Source organism: Pseudoliparis swirei, chromosome 13 (genome assembly GCF_029220125.1).
Source record: "Pseudoliparis swirei isolate HS2019 ecotype Mariana Trench chromosome 13, NWPU_hadal_v1, whole genome shotgun sequence".
Lineage (NCBI taxonomy): Eukaryota > Metazoa > Chordata > Actinopteri > Perciformes > Liparidae > Pseudoliparis > Pseudoliparis swirei.
Window position 1 is genome coordinate 13,499,427 of NC_079400.1, and position 17,520 is coordinate 13,516,946.

Here is a 17,520-nt window from a genome sequence, read left to right on the forward strand (position 1 = left end):
TCTCACTAAAGGATTTCACATGATTTGGACACAAATTCAAGTTTACAAGAGTCCTCTGGACACGAAGGAGAACGACCAATCAGAGCGGAGGATTGCTAAGGCGTGAATCAACCTAGTGTTAGAGTATTGCCTATTCCTCACCTTAAGTATTTGATTGTACAGTTAGCTGTAAAATGAGAAAGTTGTAAACGCCCCCCCACACACACACTCACACACACACACACATACACACACTCCTTCAGCATCCACAGACATCCAGAAACCCCGTGACAATAAGCACCAACACAGTAGAGTCTCTCCAGTAGAGACGAAACTTCTCTCCCTGTACACTACATGTTCAGCACTAGCTAAACAGTTGAGACATGATCTCAGTGAGCGTATTCTCACGTCTCACAACGCACTTAAGGCTTTCATTCTTGTGGATGGTGCTATCGTTTTTTAAAAAACTGCTCCAAACTATAATTAAAGGTGTTAAGCAAACAAAATCCAGAACGTATCAATGTATTGATAACAGCTGGTTCATTAGCTGTAGCCCACTGGAGCCGGCCAACATGAACACAGTGAACCTCACGCCAAAGTGTAGGTCACGGCTTCTTACGGCACGATTTCCAATTATGTCACTGAGGAGCAACGACATCTGGAGGTCACACAAGTCAGTTACCACCACATGGGACTTTCTACAGGCGAAGTCTGCTGCCCTTGAAGACTGAAGGCACATTACCACGGTCATGAGAGCCCCAGCACTGAGGATAAGGATAAATATCATCCTCACTTTGACACAAGAAGACAATTGTGCTTCAGGCCGTGCAGTGGGACTACCCCCCCTGATCCCAGCTGTTATATGGGACTACAGATGAAAAATAGTCTCTTGGCTAACTCTGGCACATTTACTGAAATGTTTTTATTAATGTGCACTGTCCCTTATTAAATAAACCCAGTATTGGGCAAAGGCAGGTATCACCTCGACAGAGGCAGACAACGGGATGCTGCTAACGGGACGTTCCTAACGGGACGTTCCTAACGAGATGTTCCTAACGGGACTTTGCTAACGCCACGTTGTCCTCTCAACAGACCTTTCATTGGAGAAAGAAAAGGAATTCCTTCGACTATATTTTAGTCGACGGAAACTCGACTAAAAGTCATCAATGTTAAGTTGCATGTCTCTGGACTGTGGGAGGAGAAGCAGGAGACGGGGCCATGGGGCCCGGGGTCCAGCCCTCTTGCTTTGAGGCGGCGGTGCGAGCCGCCACGCCACCGGGCACGCCCTATTTCAATACATTGGAATGTATCTTAGATTGTAATAACCTGCTGATCCATGATGGCTCCCTGTAAAATCAAGAATCACTTTTAAAATTCTTCTCTTAACCTACAAAGCCTTGATTGGTGATGCTCCATCATATCTTAAGGAGCTTGTAGTACCATATTGCCCCACTAGAGAGCTACGCTCACTAAATGCGGGACTACTTGTTGTTCCTAGAGTCTTAAAAAGTAGAATGAGAGCCAGAGCCTTCAGTTATCAAGCTCCTCTTCTATGGAACCAGCTTCCACTTTCAGTCCGGGAGGCAGACACAGTCACCTCATTTAAGAGTAGACTGAAGACTTTCCTCTTTGACAGAGCTTATAGTTAGGGCTGAATCAGGTTTGCACTGGTCCAGCCCCTGGATATGCTGCTATAGGCTTATAGCTGCTGGGGGACGTTTTAGGATGCACTGAGTACCTATCTCCTCTTTTCTCTCTCCTTATGGATGCATTTTTATCTCTCTATTGCACATTATTAACTCTGCTTCCTCCCCGGAGTCCTTTTGACTTTGACTTCATAGATCCTATCTGCCTGATGGATCATCGAGGTCTGGATTGTGGAATATGCCTACTACCAACTATGCCATTGCCCTGTTGAGACTCCGCCCACTGTTGAGACTCCACCCACTCCTCCTCTACCTCCATCTGCCTGATAGATCGTGGAGGTCTCCATTCATTGAATGTATTTTAACTCTAAATCTGTCCTTCTGTACACATTACATCTATTGCATCTGTCCATCCTGGAGAGGGATCCTCCTCTGTTGCTCTCCTGAAGGTTTCTTCCATTTTTTTCCCGTGAAGGGTTGTTTGGGAGTATTTCCTAATCCGATGTGAGGTTTTGGGGCAGGGATGTCTATGTGTACAGATTGTAAAGCACTCTGAGACAAATTTGTAATTTGTGAAAATGGGCTATACAAATAAACTGAATTGAATTGAATTGAATCCACATCCTTAATGTGATATGAACACAACATGACACGCGGCTCAAATATGTAATGTGAAACATCTAGAGCGTATACATGCTCTTAGATTAACAATGGTTCAAATGACGGCAGGAAATACACCACTTTTTTTTGTTGCATTATTGGCACATTTCCTGCTTTGTTTCCATCTCATCGTTCTCAGAGTTGAGGAAGTCAGGGCTCATAGCTCGTGTTTAAATTTCCTCGTAACGGTTGAACATGTCCAGAAGGCAAATATTCCTCGATGGAGTGAACTGAGCTAAGCAGGTAGATGTGGTTTATAGCTATAAGGCAGTGAAATTAATTATAGAAATCCATAATCTATCCAGAATCCATGGGCAATTTTTTTCTTCTTCCTAACAGGGGTAAATATACCAAGACTTTGAGCGTCAGGGGTTATACATTTAAGTTTACGTACTGTAGATAATACGGAGAGCAAACCCCGGGAACACATTGTGAATAAATAACCGATAAATGAAATGAGACTGGTGATCAAGAATTAATAATTATGTATGCTGAATCAGCATTGTCTGTACAGAATGATGTACAGGCAATTATTACAGGATGACTTTGATACTGAAGACAACTACACAATGAGATGATTCCCAGGTTCTGGAGTTACAAGAAGTTTCATTTTACAGAAACTTTCATCCTTACTCATGGACAGAGGATGGAAGAGTAGCACGTCATTCACATCCAATAACTTCTGTTCCGGCTAACGTCTGTTCCCTGAAGACATGGCGAGTGGGAACTACCATCCCCTTTCTGGATTGTGGTCCATGCCGACTACGAACTATTCATACTCTGTCATATTCATTGAATGTTTATGTAACTCTGTAACTCTGTTCATCTGGTCACATGACATCTATTGTTCTATCCATCCTGGAGAGGGATCCTCCTCTGTTGCTCTCCTGAAGGGTTCTTCACCTTTTTTTACGCATTAAAGTTTTTTGTCAACATTTTTTGGGAATTGTTCCTGATCCGATGTGAGGTCAAAGGTCAGGGATGTCGTATGTGTACAGATTCTAAAGCCCTCTGAGGAACATTTGTTATTTGTAGTATTGGGCAATACAAAATAAACTCAATTGAATGTAAATGACGGCGTGTCTGATCGAGCGCAAAGTACAACAAGTAAAAACAGAAAGCAAAGAGGTAAGTTAAAAAAATATCTGTTCCTATTCTCTCCAAGAGGCGGTCGAGCCCATCGTGGCAGAACAAGCGTATCGTCTGCTTCCTGTTGCCCCTATTAGAAACGCAGGCACTAAAACATGGAGGACATACATTTGAACACTGAAGTTGCCCTTTCAGAGGATTGTTCCTCATTTATCTCCCGGCCTGCTCGGCGACCTTTCCGTCACATGACCTTATCACAATGAAATAAAGCTTGAAACCACATAGAATGCAGAATTCTCTTTCTTTATTTTACATAAAATACACGTCTGTCAGACCCCATGCATCCTCTTCATGTATACGTAAAACATGTGTTGCACATGAAACTCTTCACGCTTCAAAGTCCATGTTGAGAGCGTCATGCCGGCCAGCAGAAAATGACATCAAAGAAAGAAACACAAAGCGTGTCTCACAATACTGGAACAGTTCGGCAACACAGTTCAATAGCTGTAATTTAATGCACTATACACACTCGTCGTTAAATGGCTTTCAACTGCAACCAGCTGATGAGAACAATCACACACACACACACACACTCCCCATAGTATATCTGGAATGATATCTCGTATCATTAAACATACAGTACGTTAAAATAACACGTGTGAGTTTACAGGCACGAATGCATATTGAGTTTGTTTTTTCTACTGAGGGACTAAAGTCTGACGGGAGGAGCAGAAAGTGGAATTAAAACCAGCTGTGTGCAAGTAGAGAGCGCCGATATGGAGGTGAGGCGATGTGCTGCTGCATTTTAAAAGGAGGCGTCGGTGGCCCAATGGTCACTTCTTCCACGGAGCATGTTGAAGCTGTTAATGCGAGCGCATCACCACTGGGTGTCCACAGGGCCGCTCAGTCTCGCACCTCATTGGCTGCTGAGATTTTAAGATTCCTATCCAGAGAAGACGACCCACACGGGAAATACGAACGCTCAGTCGGTGCCCCTCGCCGTCTGATACACTCAAAGCAGCCATGTGCGCCCGGCCACGCCCCTGATGGGCGGTCAGCTTAAAGAGCGAGAATGTTTCCATACAGGTGAGAGTGGAGGTCGGAGGGGTCAACGCAGGACTTTCACCCAGGAGACCGACGTGTGTGTTCCGTGTGAGCGAAGTCAAGATGAGTTGACTTACTTCACCATAGTTTTGTTACGTGACTTAAGTCGTTAACTGACGCCAATCAAACAAAACAAACGCTCGTGTTTTGACCCCAAACCGCGATCTTTTTCCAAACCAAAATGAGGAGTTTTGCCGCTTAAGTAAACCTACGTTGGTTTATTTTGAAAAAAAGACTAATGAACAGAAACGGTTCACTTCCTGCGGAACACAGAAGTTTATATTGAAAATATAGTGTGTACATATTGTCATACACCGGGGTCTGCACACTTTTTCCTGAGGGGCCACATAACTTTTCCCTTCTCTGATGGGGGCCGGGGTCAGTTTGTAACAGAACAAGTGTGACGATCGCAGGGGTGCCTAAATCAGACCTACAAACTCATGGGGGGGGGGGTGCAGGTGACTTTCTTTTTTTGTCACCACACCACATCCACGTTGTTTGATGAAGCCTGATCTGATCGCACGCTCTCTTAATGAAGTATTGATACTAAAAATATGCAAAATCATATAGTGTTTAACGTACGGGTACTTTGTTAGCATCGCTACACCGTGCAGCGTGACAGCAGCAGATGTAGCGGGCTAACATTCAAGCTAACCCGAACCCCCCAAACGCTGTCGACATCTTAACGCTGATTGGCCGAGACTCGACACGTCCCATCAAAGAGGTTTTATTGCGAAGAGCACCACTCCACATTTTCTCCGCGTCTCACTGCAATCTCAACGGCAGCGGGCCAGGTGAGGGATGTCTATGTACAGATTGTAAAGCCCTCTGAGGGGAGTTTATAATTTGTGATAATGGGCTATACAAAATAAACTAAATTGAATGTAAACTGCGTTTTCCTGTGAACAATGGAGTTGTTTTTGGGAAGACACGGTGCACGTCCGACTGACTCGTGGTACTGAAGCGCTGGTATTGGGCAGGTTGGGAGTGATGATGTGTTGAGCCAGCTGGCTTTGTGTGTTTGCTCCTAATGCGCCACACTCCCCACAAAATACTCTTTACCACAACTGCACAATCCTCTAAAATCGTTTTGAATGTGTAGAATAAAAAAAACACATTATTATTGTGCTGATATCTGATGGGGGCCAAATATTAAGACTTTGGATGAAGATGAATTCAACAACCTAGAATGAGTCAGACTTGTCATTGACGTGCTAGTGTGCCTACAATGTGCTGCGATGGTTTATTGCATTCAGGGGTTAAATCAGTTTATGGTGAATAATCATTTTTACCAAATAGATATAGGCCAACAGCCATTTTAGGAATAACATTCTACAGCATCAAACAAAAATACTCTAAAAGGGACTTTTGAGATTGGATTAAAGCGGTCGGAGTGGATTTGTATGGGAAAAAGTGGGGAAAAAAGTTTAATCTTGAACCAACAAGTCAAGAAAAATGATTTAACAAAAACATAAAGCTTTTCTTTTCAACTGGCCCCACTCGTCACGTCGCATGCTGACGTTGATGTATCAGAACTAACTCCATCAAGCGTGTGTCTCCCCAATGAAGAGTGTGATAAAGTGACACTGAGTGCATATTTGTGCTTCCACCAGTGTCACTGCGGATGAACTCTGGTCCTGTTACGTCCTCCTGATGCTCTGGCTCTCGTCCACAGAACTTTATACTGCACAGACACACCTGTGGATGTGAATGTTGATGGTTTTACATCATAATCCTTAAGATTTAATTATATATGGCCCGTTTGGACTCTATTTATGGGTTTTGTTGAACGCTCTGAGACATTTCTTGCTGTGTACATTTCTCTTTTAGTCTTATTATTCCAGGTGACGTCTGCTATAGGGGTCCAGACCTGATTCCTGGGGCCTGGTGGCCCCGCAGGCTGCATCCAGCCAGAGAGCAGCGTGAGGGATCAAGCTGCCAGAGCACGACATAAATCAATACAACAACATGTCCAGCGTGGAGGCTCAGCTCCACTTACGTCCCTTCATTTGACTCTTCTGTCCTTTGTATTTGGGGGACCCCCGGCTGGTGTCCAAAGTTAGGAAAAACAAGCACTCCACGTCGACTGAGTCAAATCTTCATGCCAAGCTTGGCTTTCTGTGGGAGGACACAGGACGGTCAGGTTAATGCATCACACCTGACATCAACATGTTCAAGCTTCATAAACAACAGCGTTACATAGAACAGCGCTGTATGAATTCAAAGTATTATTTTTGTTTGAGAGACTTAAAGGTACCATGAGGAACTTTCATATTGGGTTATCTTTGGCGGTCCCTGTGGACGAAGTCGGTAGTGCGCCCCGAGCTCCACGGTCTCTTTAGTAAACCTCTCACTGCACGACAGAAGGATCTACCAGTCTACCCAGCTCAGTCCTGGTACTGGTTCTGCCGAGCCTCCCTTCTCTCCAGCGGTATGGTGGGGTTTTATATGACTTCCTCTGGTACTTGTATTCTCCCCTTCTTATATATGTTGGCTGTTAAACCAACCTCACAAATACCTTATTAAAGACTTTAAAGTGTTATACATAATGTATTACTCCTTTATTTAGTGCTTATGAATTCTAAAGAGGAGGAATAAAACAAATATAACTTAAAGCTTCCCTGTCAGTCGTACTGAGGGCAGTACTCAGCAGTACCTCATGAGGCAGTAGAGAACCCACTCTTCTGTCTGTAGATGAACACAGGATCACAAGAACAAGGTGAAAGGTGAACTCACGATGCCAGAGGCGTGTTTTGGTTTGACGCTGTAGGTAGCCTTCTCCTTCGCCTGTCGGAACGACTCTTCTGCTGCTTTTAACCTGCACAACATAATGTGAATACAAAATATATGAATACAGAGAAGCTGGTTTTGTGGCTTCTTTATTAAGAGTACTGGAACAGCTCTGCGTGGTAAAATAATATTAGAAAAAATGTCCACCTTTGACTAATGAAATCATGTTTTTGCAACTGTCATAAGAATAGAGATGCTGCTATAGCCTGATAGGCTGCTGGGGACGTTTAGGATACACTGAGCACCTCTCTCCTCTTCTCTCTCTCCTTATGGATGAATGTTCATCTCTCCATCACACATTATTAACTCTGCTTCCTCTCCGGAGTCTTTGTGACTTCACGTCTCATAGGGTCCATTGGACCTGGCTGGGTCTGATGCCATGGCGCTGCTGATGTCCCGCCCACTCCTCCTCTCTACCTCCATCTGATGGATCATGGGGGTCTGGATAATGGTTCATGTCTACTACCAACTATTAATACACTCTGTCATACTCATTGAATGTGTTGTAACTCTGTAATGATTCCTTCTGTACACATGACATCTATTGTTCTGTCCATCCTGGAGAGGGACCCTCCTCTGTTGCTCTCCTGAAGGGTTCTTCCCTTTTTTCCCGTGAAGGGTTGTTTGGGAGTTATTTCTGATCCGTTGTGAGGTCAAAGGTCAAAGGTCAAGGATTACTATATGTACAGATTGTAAAGCCCTTTGAGGCAAATTTGTAATTTGTGAGACTGGGCTATACAAATAAACTGAATTGGATTGAATTGAATGAATAGTAACGCAGTGTCAGACAAATGGGCGTTTTTCAGACGACTGGTCTTCGGGTCTTCGGATCAACGTTCCCTCATTCATGTGTATGACATGCTACTAGAAGTTACTCCTCTTTTTTAGTGCGTTTTTCAACAAGAATCGACCGGTCACTTTCTGCTCGTTACATCTTTTTAAAATAAACTCTCGTCTTCAAAGGACTGAATCATGAAAAACTTTAGTTGAGTTTGGGCAACACAACTTCATAACTAGGTGTAGGGGGGGGGGGGGAAGTGTTGTTTAAATATGTGCAGAAGTGCAGTAACTGAAGTAAGAAAGTTAAAGTTAAGTAACGTTGACGGTCCCCGGGCTGAAGGATGGCTGATTGTTAAGCCATTCATTTGACATTCAATGCATTTAGAAATAAATCAAAGCGCAGTCTCCCGAGCGTGTTACCGTACCTCTCCTTGAGCATGACTTTGTTCTCCTTCTTCCACTGGTCCTTGAAGTCAGAGGAGAACTCGTGCCAGACGCAGAACAAAGTGTTGGGCGAAGGCTCTTTTTCTCCCGACTTGGCCTTCACGGAGAAGAACACCGTGAGCTCCAGGAACCTGACGGGAAAGCAGCAGAACTTCACTTATTCACATCCACTTTCCGTCCTAAAACATACCACATCGGGGCTAAAAGCAGTAGAAAAAATGAGAAAAGGTCCAATAACTGAGAAAATGTGTGTGGACTGTACTTACACAACAGTTCACATTGAAGAAACATCTTACGTCTGTGTTTCTACATCGGATCTGGAGTTTTTGTGTCTCGTTTCCTGTTTTATTTTGAAGTCCCTGTCTCTCGTGTCCTCTGTTTCACTTCCTGTCCCTGTGATTGTCTGCCCTGTCCCTGATTGTTTCCTCCCGTGTCCCACCACCGTCCCGCTGTGTGTAAACCCTGTTTCTCTCGTCCCAGTGTTTCCCGTTCAGATCCCTGTTCGCTCGTTGTAGATCTGTTATCTGGTTTGATTCCTCGATTTAGGAAGAATAAAGTTTCTTTGCAACGTTGTCGGCGATTCGGTGGCTACACACGTGACAACATGGGGGATTTGAATTCTGTGATGACTTTGGCCGCCCCTGTGGACAAACGTGGTAGTGTTTTTCGGAGCATCAGATTCCCTTCACAAACCTCTCATTTTACAGACAGTCTGTCCTGGCTTGTGGAGCCTCCCTCCCCTCCAGTGGGCCCAACACTACACCCCGGGGCCTCCAGCAGTGAGGTCTGTGTTGGCTCCCAGCTAGATAATTAAACTGGAAGCATGTTTTGTTCCCACCACGGTCCTATTCCCACCAAGAAGTCTCACACAGATGTATTTGTAGTTGTTGTTGACTTTTTCACGTTATTCAGCCGAATGCAACAAACAAAAGAAGCTCCTCCTCTTGCGGTCAGGAGGTCTTCATCATCACTTCTGGTTCTTTACGTACAGCACAAGTCCACATCAAGTAAAACAGGTGCTGTCTGGAGCGTTTTATTGCAATTAGCAAAGGCAGCATTTAATAATAATAAATAATAATCATTTATTTTATATAGCGCTTCTCAAGTCACCCGAAGTCGCTTTACAGAGTCCAGTAGTCATACACACACACAGTCATCCCGGTGGTGGTAAGCTACATCAGTAGCCACAGCTGCCCTGGGGCAGACTGATGGAAGCGTGGCAGCCAATCAGCGCCTACGGCCCCTCTGACCACCACCAACATTCATACGAACCGGGGTGAGGCTGCAGTCCATGTCTTTATGATGGTGGGGTAAACAGGAGTACCCGGAGTAAACCCACGCAGAGATGAGGAGAACATGCAAACTCCACACAGAAAGGACCTGGACGACCGGGATTCGAACCCAGGGCCTTCTTGCTGTGAAGCGACAGTGCTAACCACTGAGCCACCGTGCTGCCCAAAAAAGGGGTTTTGAAGTATTCTTGATTCACTTCCATCAAAAATCTCCAGAAGTCATTCATGAGCAAAATCATGTTCTCTAGAGCACGTCTTTGTTCTTTTATTAAACTAAACGTCTGTTGTTGATCGTATCTCCACAGCAGCATGTCATTTCTGTCTGTTCGCATTGCGTTAACACTTATCGATCTCCGTCTCGCGCGCCACAGAGCTCCGTGCGCGCGCATCAGGACCGAGCAAAAAAAAAGTCACTTGTCAATCTGTCCACCTGTCCGTGTCGGTGAGGTTTCAGCTTTGCAGCGGTGTCCCCGCCGTCCCTTTCATCACGGCCCAGTTCATGAAGAAAACCCACACAGTCAGTTTGCCTCAGCAGCTGCTAGAGGAAGACTAGAGGCCTTTAGATTGTATCATGGTGGAGTTAATGGTTGACAAACAAGAGACAAATGTTCTGTTTAACCCTCCTGTTACCTTTACATTTACTAACATATTTTACCCTCGGGGTCAATTTGACCCCAGCAATTAAAACCTCCAGAGAATTATTAGAATTAATATTGCTTCCCAAGTTTAAGTGTGAGGTACTTTATGTTTGTTTGTTGACTACCTAAATAGCCCTTTAAATAAATAAAAAAGTTGATATTTCTTATATGTTTGACACAGTGAAAAACAGCCTGGGGTCAAATTGACCCCAAAGAACACCGACATTAAACATTGAATGGGGTCAAATTGACCCGAAAGGTAACAGGAGGGTTAAATATTCTGTTTAGGATGAAGATGTATTAATGTTCCATATGGAAGAAAACTGCTAAATAACTGCTGAGTTGCAGCACCATTGTATAGAAGAATGTATAAATGTATATATCCGTCTTTTGTCATAAATCTCTATGTTCTCACAAAATATACCGAGAATATCGGTAATATGTGATTAATCATGATTAATCCACAAAAACCTGTGATTAACCCGATTAAAAATTGTAATCGTTTCACAGCCCTAATTTTATAACAATAATGTGGGATAGGAATATATAAGCATCTTTGCTTCTACCTATACCTTTTCAGTCTTTCTGTTCTGTATATTAACGCATCATCTCACTCTTCCGGTAAGCTCTGGTTGCCAGCTCAGCAGCGAGCATGATTTCTTCTTCTCTCCCTCCCGCTCCCTCTTGCTCAGTGTGTCTCATGTATAGTTATCCCTCTGCCTCCCTTAATGATAACGATACATGCAACAAGTGTAGTTTATTTGCTAGGTTGGAGGCAGGTCTAAGTGGGTAAGATGCACGGCTCCGCGCTATCGAAGCTCAGACAGCTATGCTAGTTAGCCCGCCCTCTCCCGTAGCCGGCGCGGAGCTACAGTCAGCTGCTAGCTGTTCCCCGGTGGTGCCCGAACAGCCGGGATCGTGGGTAACTGTTCGCAGGAGTAGTAAGTCTACACAGAAGCCCGCTGTGCACCAACCACTTCACGTTTCCAACCGGTTTTCCCTGCTCAGCGACACACCCGCTGAGGAACACACCCTGGTTATCGGGAGCTCGATAGTCAGGAATGTGAAAATAGCGAAGCCGCGGACCACAGTTGTGTGCCTCCCGGGGGCCAGAGCGGGCAACGTGGAGTCTTGTTTGAAACTGCTGGCTAAGGACAAGCGGAGATACAGTCAGATTGTAATACACGCCGGTGGTAATGACGCCCGAGCCCGCCGCTCGGAAGTCACTAAAATTAATGTGGAATCCGTGTGTGCTTATGCCAAGACATTATCGGACACCGTCGTTTTCTCTGGCCCTCTCCCAAATTTGCAGACAGACGAATTGTAGAGCCGAATGTCGTCTTTCAACCGCTGGCTGTCGAGGTGGTGCCCAGCGAATAATGTGGGCTACGTAGACAACTGGAAGACTTTCTGGGGAAAGCCTGATCTGATGAGGAGAGACGGCATCCATCCCACGTTGGACGGAGCGTCTCGTTTCTGCAAACATAACCAAGTTGATCAACGGACAGCCATATCTGTGACAACGCAGGGTTAATGTCATAAAGCAGAAACAGAGTAGCCCCACGCCCCTGTCATCCCTGTCACCCAGTGTCCCCCATAGCACATCCCTCCCCCGGGGCCTCCGTTCCCTCTCACCCAGTCCCTCCCAGAGCTCCATAGAGACTGTGTCTGTCCCACGGCCACTTAAACTTAAATTAATTCTATCAAAAGAAAGCAGAAGAGGAGTCGTACACAATAACCTTATTCAAGTTAACACCATTATTTCAGCAGTGCAACAAAACAGGACTATTAAATGTGGTCTCCTAAATATTAGATCTCTGTCATCTAAAGCTGTGTTACTAAATGATTTAATATCAGATAATCAAATTGATTTATGTTGTCTAACTGAAACCTGGCTGAGCCATGAAGAACATGTCTGCCTGAATGAATCGACTCCTCCAAGTCATATTAATACTCACATTCCTCGAGGCACCGGTCGAAGAGGTGGAGTAGCAGCCATCTTTGAATCGAGCCTATTAATTAATCCTCAACCTAAATTACACTACGCCTCATTTGAAAGCCTTGTTCTTAGTCTTTCACATCCAACCTGGAAAACATTACAGCCAATTCTATTTGTGATTCTGTACCGGCCACCAGGTCCATATTCAGAGTTTATATCTGAATTCTCAGAATTTATATCAAGTTTGGTTCTTAACCCTTGTGTTGCCTTAGGGTCATTTTGACCAGAATCAATATTACACCCTCCCCCCGCCTTAGGATTAATTTGACCCCATTCAATGTTTATTGTTCTTTCGTAGTCAACAAACAAACATAAAGTGCCTCACACTTAATATTGGAAACCATTATTTATTCGAATAATTTTCTGCAGGTTTTAATTGCTGTCGTCATATTGTACTCAAAGGGTAAAATCTGTTAGTAAATATAAACCTAAGGCAACACAAGGGTTAAAACTGATAAAGTTATTATTGTAGGAGATTTTAATATCCATGTGGATGTTGATAATGATTGCCTAGGTGCTGCATTCATCTCATTGTTGGACTCGATTGGCTTCTGCCAGAGAGTACAGAAACCCACTCACAGCTTTGGCCACACGCTTGATCTTGTTCTTACCTATGGCGTTGACATTGAGCATTTGAAGGTCTTCCCACAGAATCCTCTTCTGTCAGACCACAACCTCATAACTTTTAAATTTATACTACCGGAGTGTACTCCGTTAGTCAAAAGTGTCTACACCAGATGTCTAACTGACAGTGCTGTAGCTAAATTTAAAGAAGCGATTCCTTCTGCATTTGATTCGATACCACGTCTCAATATAACAGAGGACTCCTGGTCTAACTTTAGTCCGTCCCAGATTGATTATCTTGTTGACAGTGCCACAGGCTCTCTGAGAATGACACTGGACTCGATAGCCCCTCTGAAGAAGAAGACAGAGAGGAAGAGGAGGTTTGCTCCCTGGTATAACCCTCAGACCCGCAAACTGAAGCAAACGTCACGAAAGCTTGAAAGCATATGGCGTTCAACTAATCTGGAAGAATCCCGCTTAGTTTGGCGAGATAGTCTTAAAACTTATAAGAAGGCCCTCTGTAATGCCAGAGCAGCCTATTACTCATCAGTAATAGAGAAAAATAAGAACAACCCCAGGTTTCTCTTCAGCACTGTAGCCAGGCTGACAGAGAGTCACAGCTCTGTGGAGCCGAGTATTGCTATTGACCTCAGTGGTAATGACTTCATGAACTTCTTTAATGAAAAGATTCAAACTATTAGGGACAAGATTAATAATCTCTTGCCCTTAACCAGTGCCAATCTGTCCTCAAGTGGAATGGCCTTGGAAACCGCTGTATGCCCTGGTGTATATTTGGAGGGCTTTTCTCCCATCAACCGTGACCAATTATCTTCAACGGTTTCTTCTTCAAACACGTCTACCTGTCTCTTGGACCCCATCCCGACGAGGCTGCTTAAAGACGTTTTGCCTTTAATTGGCAGCTCTCTATAAGATATTATCAATGTGTCTCTGCTAACAGGCCACGTACCACACTCCTTCAAAGTGGCTGTTATTAAACCTCTCCTGAAGAAGCCCACTCTGGATCCAGAGGTGTTGGCTAACTACAGACCGATCTCTAACCTCCCCTTCCTCTCCAAGATCCTTGAGAAAGTGGTCGCAAATCAGTTGTGCGACTTTCTACATCATAATAGTTTATTTGAGAAATTTCAATCAGGATTTAGAAAACACCACAGCACCGAGACAGCACTGGCGAAAATTACAAATGACCTCTTAATGGCAGCAGATAAAGGACTCCTCTCTGTCCTGGTCTTGTTAGACCTTAGTGCTGCATTCGACACCATTGACCATGACATCCTATTACAGAGACTGGAGCAGTCGATTGGCATTTCAGGCACGGCACTAATTTGGTTTAAATCCTATTTATCAGTTCGATCACAATTTATATTTGTAAACGATGACGCCTCGATAACCACCAACGTTAATCACGGAGTTCCACAAGGTTCTGTGCTTGGACCAATTTTATTTACCTTATACATGCTTCCTTTGGGCAATACTCCATAATGGAAACACTCCATAAACTTTCATTGTTATGCAGATAATACTCAACTATATCTATCGATAAAACCAGAGGAGAGCAACCAACTCGGTAAAATTCAAGCATGTCTTAAAGACATAAAAACATGGATGACCTGCAACTTCTTGATGTTAAACTCAGACAAAACCGAAGTAATTTTAATCGGCCCTGAGCACCTCAGAGATGAATTATCTGGTGGTGTGGTTTATGTAGAAGTCATTGCCCTGGCATCCAACACCACAGTAAAGAATCTTGCCGTTAACTTTGATCGGGACTTGTCCTTTATCTCCCACGTAAAGCAAATCTCAAGGACTGCATTCTTTCATCTACGTAATATTTCAAAAATCAGGCACATCTTGTCTCAAAAAGATGCAGACAAATTGGTTCACGTTCGTTACTTGAGACTGGATTACTGCAACTCCTTATTATCAGGCTGCTCTAATAAATCTCTTAGGTCCTCCAGTTGATCCAGAATGCTGCAGCTCGTGTTCTCACTAAAACTAAGAAAAGAGATCACATCACTCCTGCACTAGCTGCTCTGCACTGGCTACCCATAAAATCAAGAATCACTTTTAAAATTCTTCTCTTAACCTACAAAGCCTTGATTGGTGATGCACCATCATATCTTAAGGAGCTTGTAGTACCATATTGCCCCACTAGAGAGCTACGCTCACTAAATGCGGGACTACTTGTAGTTCCTAGAGTCTTAAAAAGTAGAATGGGAGCCAGAGCCTTTAGTTATCAAGCTCCTCTTCTATGGAACCAGCTTCCACCTTCAGTCTGGGAGGCAGACACAGTCACCTCATTTAAGAGTCGACTTAAGACTTTCCTCTTTGACAGAGCTTATAGTTAGGGCTGAATCAGGTTCACCTGGTCCAGCCCCTTGATATGCTGCTATAGGCTTATAGCTGCCGGGGGACGTTTTAGGATGCACTGAGTACCTATCTCCTCTTTTTTCTCTCCTTAAGGATGAATTTTCATCTCTCCATCACACGTTACTAACTCTGCTTTCTCCCCGGAGTCCTTTTGACTTCACGTCTCATGGGGTCATCGGACCCTATGAGACGGCATAGATCATATCTGCCTGATGGATCATCGAGGTCTGGGTCGTGGAATTCCTGCTCCTGACTATGCCACTGTCCAGGGTTTTTCCTGCATAGAGAACATTTGGGCGCGCGCCTACGCCGTTTTCCCGAGCGCCTATGACAAATCCCGAGCGAATATGTTCTCAATAGTATGTTTCAAGTAGGCTACAGCCGAACCCTCGTTCTGTTTTGATCATTAGTAATCGAGTTAATAAGCGTGTCTTCTTGTCTGATCAATACGCAACTGTGAGGTGAATGGACAGAGCGGCCAGCTGCTGGTCACTCAACAGCCCGACGTGCACCAATACACCTGGACTATTGTCAATAGGGATGCACCGATCTGATCGGCGCCGATCCATATCGGCCGATATTCCCATTATCGGTTTTGATCGGCGTTCTCAAAACGGCTGATTAAACTTGGCCGATCAGATGACGTAACATGTACGAGAACTATCAGACGTTTCAATCGCCGCGCACCGCAACTGAGATGATGCGCCCGGCGAGGGCCGCAGAGTGAGAGGTCCACGAGGGGATCCTCACCACCGAGCGGCGTCCCCGTCCCCCGAGTTGAATCTCTGGGTCAACTCAGCCGACTCTCACATGTCTGCCCCTATAGACTGATGCTGACGGTAAACGCATTCGATCGGGAGCGAGCGAGGGTTTTGATAACGTTAGCGGAAGGATTTAAGTGACAACATCCGGTTTTGCAAAGTTAGCGGAAAGAACCACGTGAAACAACATCCGTTTTTCAAAATAAGATGACGACAAATCATACACGAACATATAAAAGTAAACAATGAACTGATTTTGTATCTTTAGAGATCGTTTCTGAGATTTAGCTTAAATTATGCTAACATTAAAACATTTTTACTGGACCAAGGAAGAGTTTATAAAAATAAGTCAGACTTTTGTATGTTAAAAAAAGTCCTGTATATAGATTTCCCCAAGAGTTCCAGGAAATGAATGATGCAGATGTGTTCCATACATATCTGAAATCCCCTACAATAGCAATCAAACAATTTTAATGTATCAATTAGGACATTTTTCAAAGTAAAAGTCCTAAATGTTTAAAGAAATCTGTAATTTCTTTAATGTTTGAGGTGCTTTATATATGTATTTCCTCATAGTCCTAGGCAATAATGCTACACAATAAATAGAATGCTTCAATCGACACCGTGATCGGTGATCGGTATTATCGGATCGGCATACTGATTTCAGTGATCGGTGATCAGCACCCAAAAACCTGATCGGTGCATCTCTGATTGTCAATCTATTAGCCGATCTATTTTAGCAAAATGATTTCCTCAAGCATTGCCTCCATTATTTATGGGGAAAAAACCTAAAAAAAAAGATACATAGATGTCTGTTAATTACAGTGATATGGCAATACAGACCGTGCGCGCACAGCGGGCAAAAATTTTTTTGGGGGAGCACCGAAGACCCATTTTGACCCAGGACTAACCCTGCTGTCCTGTTGAGACTCCGCCCACTGTTGAGACTCCGCCCACTCCTCCTCTCTACCGCCATCTGCCTGATGGATCGTGGAGGTCTCCATCGTGGAATATGCCTACTATGAACTATTCATACACTCTGTCACATTCATTGAATGTATTTAAACTCTAAATATGTCATGACATCTATTGTTCTGTCCATCCTGGAGAGGGATCCTCCTCTGTTGCTCTCCTGAAGGTTTCTTCCCTTTTATTCCCCCTGAAGGGTTATTTGGGAGTTATTCCTGGTCCGATGTGAGGTTTTGGGGCAGGGATGTCTATGTGTACAGATTGTAAAGCACTCCGAGACTAATTTGTAATTTGTGAAATTGGGCTATACAAATAAACTGAATTAAATTGAATTGAATTATATAGAATAATGTTGTATTGCAATGATTGACTGAATAAAAATACACACTGTTCCTGATTTGTTTGATGTATAGCACC

General features: G+C 44.0%; 1 protein-coding gene across 1 annotated transcript in view; it reads right to left on the reverse strand.

Moving 5' to 3' along the window:
• Positions 1-3,656: 3,656 nt before the first annotated feature.
• fmn2b (formin 2b) overlaps positions 3,657-17,520 on the reverse strand; it is a 34,336-nt gene continuing 20,472 nt past the window's right edge. Inside the window, exons 18-20 of the mRNA XM_056430509.1 lie at positions 8,474-8,623; positions 7,215-7,296; positions 3,657-6,596 (exon numbers count right to left, since the gene is read on the reverse strand). Of these exons, the coding sequence (XP_056286484.1) occupies positions 6,570-6,596; positions 7,215-7,296; positions 8,474-8,623 (259 nt within the window). The 3' untranslated portion in view covers positions 3,657-6,569. The remainder of the gene's footprint in view (positions 6,597-7,214; positions 7,297-8,473; positions 8,624-17,520) is intronic.